At 34.6% G+C, this 9,947-nt stretch overlaps 2 protein-coding genes across 2 annotated transcripts; one reads left to right on the top strand and one right to left on the bottom strand.

Annotated features, from left to right (window-relative positions):
* Nucleotides 1–3,461: 3,461 nt before the first annotated feature.
* On the bottom strand, nt 3,462–4,601 carry LOC120184602 (protein NEN4-like). Its single transcript, XM_039189021.1, has 4 exons — nt 4,320–4,601; nt 4,078–4,188; nt 3,826–3,999; nt 3,462–3,731 (listed from the first exon to the last, which is right to left on the bottom strand). The coding sequence occupies exons 1-4, from the start codon at nt 4,599–4,601 to the stop codon at nt 3,639–3,641; spliced, it is 660 nt and encodes a 219-aa protein (XP_039044952.1). The 3' UTR covers nt 3,462–3,638.
* A 1,699-nt stretch (nt 4,602–6,300) lies between these two features.
* Nucleotides 6,301–7,386, top strand: LOC120184600. The gene has a single exon (XM_039189020.1). It carries the CDS (start codon nt 6,301–6,303, stop codon nt 7,384–7,386), a length of 1,086 nt encoding a protein of 361 aa, XP_039044951.1.
* The last annotated feature ends 2,561 nt before the right edge of the window (nt 7,387–9,947 follow it).

Below are 9,947 nucleotides of genomic sequence, written 5' to 3'. Positions count from 1 at the left end.
TACAGTTTGGATACAAAATGAAAGCCCTCCAGACTGATGGTGGTGGGGAATATCAACCACTTCGAAAGTGGTTCTTTGTAAATAGAGTTCAACATCGTCTCTCGTGCCCTGGCACCTCGGAACAAAATGGTAAGGCTGAGAGGAAGCATAGGCACATTGTGGAAACATGATTGACAATATTAGCTCATGCTTCTTTACCTCAGAAATTTTGGAGTTATGCCTTTGTTTATGTTGTTTATCTTATTAATCGATTACCCACATCTGTTTTGCATGACAAGTCTCCCTTTGAAGCTCTGCATCGTGTATTGCCAGATTATTCTTTTCTCAGGGTATTTGTATGTGCTTACTATCTTTGTTTGCGTTTATTTAATTGTCATAAGCTAGATTTCAGGTCAAAGATGTGCGTGTTTCTAGGATACAGCACTACCCATAAGGGGTATAAATGTCTCGATGACTCTGGCAGAGTAATAATTTCTAGGCACGTTGTATTTGATGAAAGGGTTTTCCCTTATGCAGTGTGTAGTGTTTCAAATATTGCTCCAGATAATGGTGTTTCCACAGGTATTATTCCTCTTGTCTCCCCTGTACAGACATTGCAAGTCCCATTAACGTGTGCTTCACTAGTGCCTTCTCCATCAATGTGCGTTCCACCAGTACTTGCTCCATCAACACGTGCTCCAACGATGCATGCTCCAATAATGTGTGCAAGTGCTCCGATAATGCGTGCAACGCCTGCCCTATTAAGTGAGAACAATCCATGTGCTTCTCCATCAACGCATGACTCATCAAATAGTCGAAGGCATAATGCGCATGGGTGTCAAAACATTGTTACCACACCTTTTGCCATGGTCGAGGACCAAGTGTTGGATGAACATGATTTTGGTAATGCGAATGAAGGCACTTTCAACGTTGTTGGGTCAGGTGCGCATGGGACCACAGCTTTTGAAAACACGCATGGGACCACGCTGCAAAATGAAAACACGCATGGTGCTCTTTCAACGCGTTCAATGCGTGATTTTTTAATTGCAAATGCTCCAACAACAAGTGTTCCACCAATGCGTGCAAACAGTCCACGTGCAGTTGATTCCACGCCATCTCCACCAAATTCAACCGGTGCTATGTTAAATGGAACAATCCATATGAAGCTCCATCAACATGTGCTCCTTCAATGCATGTTGATAGTGCTCTTGGTCCCACACATGCGGCTACTTCAACACATCCAACGCATGGATTACTAATTGCCAACAGTCCATGTGCAGTTGATTCCATGCATGGTGCTTCACGATATTCAACACGTGATTTTTTAATTCCAAATAGCCCACATGTTGCGCCGTTGCTTGACAATGAGTCACTCGACCATGATGTTGCGGATGGGGCCACCCCTTTTGGAGCAATGTTCGATCGTGATGGTACACATGGGGTTACTTCAACGGATGACAATGCGCATGGGGCTGTTTCAGTCCAAAATATACATCCAATGGTTACCAGGGCCAAAGAAGGCATTCGAAAACCTCCTGTTCTGCATGTGAATTCTTTGATGAAGAGCCTCGGTCCATTAAAGAAGCTATGAAAATTCCTCATTAGAAGAAAGTTGCACAGGAAGAGTTTGATGCTTTGATTACAAATAACACGTGGTCTCTGGTTCCCCTTTCTAAAGATCGTGTACCTATCAACTGCAAATGGATTTTTAAGGTGAAACGTAATGCTGATGGCTCAGTGTCTCGGTACAAGGCTCGTCTTGTTGCAAAGGGGTTTCTTCAACGACCAATGATTGATTTTCATGAGGTTTTTAGTCCAATTGTGAAACCTGTAATGGTACGAGTGATTCTTACTCTTACATTGACAAGAGGTTGGTTGCTGCATCAAGTAGATATTAATAATGCCTTTTTAAATGGGGCATTGATGGAAGAGGTTTACATGACTCAACCTCCTGGTTTTGTGCAAGCTGGTGATGGTTTAGTTTGCAACCTGCATAAAACAATTTATGGCTTGAAGCAAGCTCCTCGGGCCTGGTTTGAGAGCCTTTGAGAATACATGGTCTCTGAAACGTTCGTTCTGTCTAATCTGATTCATCCTTGTTTGTTCGAAAATCAGCTTACATGCTTGTATATGTAGATGATATCATCTTGACAGGGAGTGATGCTAGTGAGGTTCAGTATGTGATTGAAAAACTGAATTCTCATTTTTCGTTAAAGGATCTTGGTTCTCTTAATTTCTTTCTTGGTATAGAGGTGTGTTCTGATGGAAATGGCCTTGTTTTGACTCAACAAAAATATATTCGTGAGCTATTTCATAAACATGGTTTTGGAGATGTCAAGAGCCTTCCTACTCCCATGGTCTCCAACTGCAAGTTATCGATTGATGCTGGTGACCCCATTGAAGATGCAGCCCAATATAGAAACATTGTAGGGGCTCTCCAGTACATATTAGTCACTCGGCCAGATATTGCTTTTGCAGTAAACAAAGTTTTCCAGTTCATGCAGTCACCTCGCAATAGCCATTTTCAGGTTGTTAAGAGGATTTTACGTTATCTTTAAGGAACGGCTGATTAGGGATCTGATCCTGATGATAGGCGTTCCACGACTGGTTACTGTATTTTCTTTGGTGGAAAACTTATTTCTTGGAGCTCACGCAAGCAGTAAGTTGTTTCTCGTTCCACAGCTGAAGCTGAGTATAGGAGTATTGCTTCTACAGCTGTTGGTATTGTTTGGATTGAGTCATTGCTTCAGGAGTTGTGTGTGGTTCCACATGGTAAAGCTACATTGTGGTGTGATAATTCCAGCACTGTTGCGGTCTGTTCCAATCATGTTCAGCATTCTAAGTTCAAGCATGTAGAGCTTGACTTATTTTTTGTACGAGAAATGGTTGCTAAAGGTCGTTTACAGTTTAATGAGGTTCCTGCTTATGAGAAGGTGGCATATGTTTTGACAAAGCCACTTTCTTCCTCTTCGTTTCTCAAGCACAGACAGAAACTCTTGGTAACACAACTAAGAGGTCATTGAAGCAGGGTGAATGTTAATGAAGCAGCTAATGCTGAAGCAAGTGCTGAAGAAGTTAATGAAGTAGGGTGAATGTTAGTGTTATGAACACATGCTTATGGATGTGTTGTGAGTTCTAGAATAGTTTGTTAGCTAGTTCTAGAATAGTTTGTTATCTTGTAGCAGTTAAGTTGTTGAGCTATTAACAATTTGTTGTAACAGCAGATGCTTCCATTCTTATCTGTATAAATAGCCTCTCTCTAATTCAAGAGAGGTCAGCTTCTTGTTAATAAAGAATTACAAAGTTTTCAGTTCATTTCTTGTTTCCTTAGATAGCTCAACTGCTATCTTATCAGCAGGTTCTATCTTTAGGACTTTTGACATTCTAAGATAATATAGAAGATTCAAAACAGAGAAAATGGCCGAGCACTTGAGGAAGCATGAAACAGTACTACAATATATGGTACACAATTTATCATATTCACAACTTCAATTGATTAATCGAATTTTACAAATAATGAATGAATAAGAACCACAAAAAGGGTGTCCCAAATTCTCATAAATTTTGAGATAATTCATTAACTCAATAAGCCAGGGGAAGGACCTCTTATGCTTCATCCCATATTCTCATTGAAGACGAGTTTTTCCTTCTCTTTTCATTCATCTGAGCACTGAATGAGAATGCTTGAGCAAATTGTTAATTGGTTGGCTTCCTTGGGCTTTACGCAATAGATTCTTCATTCTTTCTGTCACCTGCTACATTCAGTTCATTTTCCTTTTTAGTCCTCACTAACCAAATCAAGAAACCATGTTACATAATTATTCACAAATTGGTATGGAATAAAACCTGTCCCAAACTTCCCCTTGTGTAGGGCACTGATCTTTGATATCCAACAGAAGGTAGGGACGGTGATTTCCTGCTGGTTTCTTCCCTGCATGTCGATTTTCCACTTCTACTTCGTGTCGTTATCGTTGGGGTACTCTTCCAACTTCCATTCAATATGGCAGGGAGGCTGGATTCCTAGCATCATACAAACTCAAATACTTAAAACATTTGATCTTTTGATTCTAAGATGAAGTTAAATTCATGCTAACATACCAAAAAGAGAACAGTTGCACAATGCTTTAAAACCTCTAAATTCATGCGAACATCATCCAGGCTCCTGTGTTTTTGCTTCCCAAGCCCAAAGTAAGTAGCTAAGCTCGCCATCTGCTCGACGGGAAATCAGATCAGGGCAACTATTTAGGACATAATAGGTTTGTCATGTCTTAAAATGATATTATTCATGTCTTAAAATGATATTATTCTTACATATAACAAGTTTGCTATGAATTTTGTACCTTCATATTACCAGCTCTTTTGCGAAACTTCTCTGTGAGGACTCCTAAAGAATCAATGATCCCAAAAGATACAGGAGGAGACCTACCAATGTCGGCAAATGCCTCCTTGATACGAACACAATCGAATCTCTGAATGTTATGCCCCACCCAAATCCTACCATTCAAAAGGCTGAATATTTTATCGGCAACGTCCTCGAATGCAGGCGCATTTGCAACAGCATCTCTGGTTATCCCATCACATCGGCCAGACCTCAATGCCACATGGGATTGTTTTGTTTTCATATTTTTACTCTTTAGATTTTTGTGATGATCTTCTATGTTTCTTAGCCATGTGAGATTTTTTTTAAAAATAAATTAAACCAAACTATATCGTTTGTTATGATTTTTTTAGCCCCAAATTTATTTTTTGATTATAGTTATATAATTATATTTATTATTTAATATGTTTTACCTTAAATATTATGTTGTAGTTGATTTGAATCATTTTGTTTCACTTGATTTTATAGTTTTTAACTTATATATGTTATAACTTGCTTTGAATATGACTTGTGATATAAAAAACTATTTTTTATTAAATGTTTTTTATATTTTTATTTAAAAATTTTAAATAATTAATTAATTATGACGTCGTCCGATTCTTCCGACCGATCTAATCGGTTTAACCGGTTGAACTAGTGAACCAATAACACGACCGGGTCGTTGACCGGTCCGGTTTTGAAAACCATGGTTGGAACATATGAAGCAAGCTTGAAAGGGAATCGGTTCCTTGGAATTATAGATCTGGCTACCGTTACCCCACAAGCAAAAATATTCCTTGGGAACATTCACATTGAGATGCTATGTTACCATCTTCTTACGCTGTTGACATGCAAAACGATGTTTTGTAATATTTATTATATAATACCACATATATAAATATAGACCTATCATTATTTTTTGACAAGAATATAGACCTATTATTTAATTTTATTATTTTATGTATAATATATATTTTTATAATATGATATATTTTTATATGATATTTATTAAATTTATAAATGAAGTAGTTAAGTTATTAAATAATTCATATTCTATTAATCATTATTAATTATAAGAAATACCTATATATTGTAATTTTCATTAGTCTTATTATAGGGAAGGGATAAATTTATATTAGTGGAAAATAAATTGAGTTTTATAGTCTTTTATAACTTTTTCTTATACTGATATTATAATATTTACCATTAATATATTAATGTAGATAATGTATGTCAAGTTTCGAATTAATTAAAATATATAATTATTTATTATATATAATTTTTAAATTTTTAAATATATTAATGAAGGCATTATTTTAATTTAATACGATAGAGATATTAGATCAATTCAATAATTTATGTGTACAATTATGATAAATCAAACCTTCATATTATTGAAATAAAATCATATAAAAAATCATGTAAGTCGGACAGATGTTTGCTTCATCACTGAGCTCTGTAGTTGAGTTAGTGCAGTTGGAAACTCAAGCTAGGGTGTTAATTTGTACTCAGTTATGTATAATAATAATAATAAAACTCGTATGAACGTTGATGATAATATTGATCTTTATATATTTGATTCAATAATTAAATTAAATGATTTTTTATTAATAAACATTGTTGAGTCCATTTAAAACAAGTCAAAACAAGCAACTGAACTGGAAACAAAAACCCTTAGGTTTCATATGTGATTTGGATTTAAAGAACATTATTTAAGATTGACTATTTTAGAAGTAATGGACGTGCAAGCATTTTCTGATTTAACAAAGTCAATCTTTAGTGTTCGTGGAACGCATCAATTGTTGATTATAGTAAAGATGAATGAATTTTGTATTGATAATCAGCCTCTACTTTCCTTAATATGGAGCCAAGTTATGCGACATGCAAATCACTTACTATAAGCTGCTCCTTCCATATATATATATGCCATCCGCCTCCAAATCTATGGCAGTTTCTCTCTTTTAATGGCACTTCCTACTTGGAAAATAGTTCCCACCACAAACAAAATTGCTCGAGAACTCGATGAGATTTATAAGGATCTACACGAGCTTGACTTAGCAATTGATGTGCCTAAAATCCTGGTCAAAAAGTATAGCCTGCAAAAGGAGAAACATATACCGGTTGATCCAATTTCATTGCGAGAATCATCCATGGGAGAAATAAGCTTCAACATGATGTTAGCTCCCCAAGCTGATACTGAAATCCCTCTTCCACCCCCTTTGCTACCCGCAAAGCACAAGTTCTTAAGTTATAGCCCTCCCAACTCCGCGACGTCGTCCCCTCGATTCGGCTTGATTTTGTCAAGGAAGATCTTGAAAGCCGAAATCCAAACATCGCCTCCGCAGGTTGACAAGTTGGTGAAGAAGCATCCGTCACTGAAAAGCAAGTCTTGTGGAGATGGAAGAACATGTGCACCGCCAGATGAAGTCGATGATCTTTGGATGTACGAGAAAAACGCTTTTCATTACAACAAGCATTATAGACATGGAAGTTTAATCTCCAATCCGAATGTGATTAACAATGGTGATGAGATGGATGGTAATGAAGTTGACTTCAAATGCAATGCCCTTTGCTTGTTCCTACCAGGGTTTACCAAGGCCAAGCAAGTAAAGCCTAGAAAAGAAGCAATGGCGATGGAGAATTATAATGCGATATCCAGAACAGTTTCCCTGGAAAAGTTCGAATGCGGTTCCTGGGCTTCATCAACGATAATACCAGACCGTGATGTTGATGACGGTGACTCCATGAATACCTACTTCGATCTTCCATTGGAGTTGATTAAAAGTCTTGGGAACGATTCGGATTTACCGGTTTCTTCTGCTTTCGTGTTCGATAATAAAGATGTAAAAGGAGTTTTGAAGAATGGTTCAAGTCAAACAAGATCAACAGGCAGGAAATCACACGAATCATCATCATCTCGGCATGTCAGGTTCACTGCATCATCCCCAACATCGTACCCTGCCTCACCTGCTTCTCGCATAACGCCTCGTTTGCGTAAGGCTAGGGACGATTTTAATGCTTTCTTAGAAGCACCGACACAGACTGCATGAGATTACTTACTCAAAATTCTGTCCTTTTAATCACTGTGTATGAGTTTTTCCTTTGTTTTTTCCCTCTTTATTTTCCGTTGAGGCATTGCCTCAAGAAAATAACACTTTGCAAATTGCATTGCTCCAATTTGCTTACAAATTAAGATGTTCTTGAAAGGAAGATAGAAGAATTGCTCTTGAAAGGTGTATTAGAAAGCAAATATACACCTATTATTAAAGGTGTCTCCCAATTGAATTTGAAGGCGTAATTTTACCTTTTAAAGCTTGTGTGCAATTTTTTTAAGTTTAAAATATTAGTATACTTTCTTATCCTACGATAATGCATACACATTCTGTACACGTAAATGTTCGACAAGAATTTTAGAAAAAAACTATATTCCTTTTCACCACTAAGCTCACTCAAGAGTTCAATTAATGAAATATTAATAAATCTTCATCTGAATAATTGAATAGAATTAAAATATTACTTAAATAAAATAATAAAATTAAAAGTTCATGTATTATAATAATATACATAAAATCAATATTCATGTCTAATTTTATGATCTACTATTAGGAACTACTATTAATTGAAAATAGGATAAAGTACACTAATGGTTTTCCAATTATAAAGTGATATTTTGTTGAGTTTATCATTATTGAAAGTTATAAAAATGATCCCTCAATTATAAGACATTGTTTTGTTGAGTCATCCGATTATTAAAAGTTACAAAATAGTCACTCAACTATTCATGTCCTATTTTTAGGCTAAACTTAAATATATATTAATTATCTATCTATTTATTCATATATTGTAATAATTAATTTTAATTATACGTATACCGATATATAAAATATAATTTATTTGTGCATTATATTTATTTTTTGTTGTCCTTCTAGTATTAAGACTTCATCTTGACTATTTTGGACTGACTTGCGTCGCATACCTAGTTTAAACGATATACAAGGACTCGAACTCGAGATCTTGCTTAAGCGATATCAAGCTACTTACCACTTGAATCAACTCATGTTGATACATTTGTGCATTATATAAACTAATCTAATTAAAATTACAAATTTGACTTTTTTCTCCAACTTTTCAACCATACCGGAGCATTCTCCACCACCGACCAAGTTACAACAGCCGTTACAAAAACACATTTGAGGGGAAGTTTTACCATGCTTCCCCTTAATATACGGTTAAAGAAAGATGTTACTAATTTTATTATTATTATTTAATAAACAGTAAAATATTACCTAAAATATTATTATTTCTACCTAAAACATTAATATTTTTTAACATTTCCGGTAAAGTGTCAAATAATAACAAAACCGGTAGAAAAAATAATATTTTAGGTAACGTTTTATCGGATATGTTAACAAAATTGGTAAAACGCCCAATAATAACAAAACCGGTAGAAATAATAATGTTTTTGATAATTTTTTACTGATTTTATTAAAAAAATAATAACAAAACCGATAGCTCATTTCCTTAGCCGTATATTAAGGTTGTCGAGACTTTCCAAGTTTTGTATTTCCTGAATTAGGCTAAAGTAAAACCTTTATTTTCTAATAATTGTAACATAAAGGGTAAATTATATCACACTTCACTGTATTATTTGTATGTTTACAATTAGGTCACTTTTTTTTAAAAAAATCACAATTGAGTCACTCAATTAATCAATTGTCACAATCAAGTCATTGCGTCGTTCAATATCAAACGGACATTAACTTTTTATTTATATTTTAGTCACTTAACTATGAATATGCTAAAATTTTGATCATTTAATTATTAATAAATTTACATTTTGGTCACTCAACTTTTGGTTGTGAGTAAATATTTTTTAGTTTTTTTTTCTAGTTTCTTACAGGCTGATGCAAGATCCATTTTCAATTATCTTAGTGTTCTTCTTGCACAAAATATCTTTGATTTTTTTTTTTTGCTTGGATGATTGCTTTGATGCTTTTATACTTCGCCAATCTATAGAAAAAAAATAGGAAAAGCATTTTTTGTTTGAATTATTATATTACAATCTACCCATTGGTTCTAAAGTTGAATAGAAGCTTTTAGCTTTCGGTTGCATCATAACATACACCTCAAGAAAGATGAATCAATATGTTTCATTTTCATTATATGCTAATGTTAGTAACCTGTATGGTGTATAATGGTGGTCTAATACTTTAATGTGCACTTACAAAGGAAACTTATCACATTATCAGTAAATTAATTTGGTATGTAATAAATTTTTAAGAGAAGATGATGATTGTGAAAAGGCAAGCAGTGAAGATATAATTTAAGCAGAAAATGTTATTTTCATTTTACATTACAGACTCATGAAGAATAAAAGTACTAAAGATTTTTTGTTCAAGAACATCGAGTGAATAAGGAATCGATGTTGCTTTAGCTTTATTTGATCGATATCTAAAGTAATAGGACCTAAAATTATTTGCATACAACATATACTAGTTCTTAATAGATTAACATTTTATATTTGAACTTTCTCATTTTAAAGTTTCTCTGTAGCAGTTATTTTGCATTTTGAAAGTTACCACCAGTTTTTGGCGTTGAGGGCAGCGGGTGG

This window comes from Hibiscus syriacus, unplaced genomic scaffold, assembly GCF_006381635.1.
Source record: "Hibiscus syriacus cultivar Baekdansim isolate YM2019G1 unplaced genomic scaffold, ASM638163v2 tig00112925_pilon, whole genome shotgun sequence".
Taxonomy (NCBI): domain Eukaryota; kingdom Viridiplantae; phylum Streptophyta; class Magnoliopsida; order Malvales; family Malvaceae; genus Hibiscus; species Hibiscus syriacus.
The sequence above is the reverse complement of the archived record's forward strand: the minus strand, read 5'-3'. Positions and strand labels throughout refer to the sequence as shown.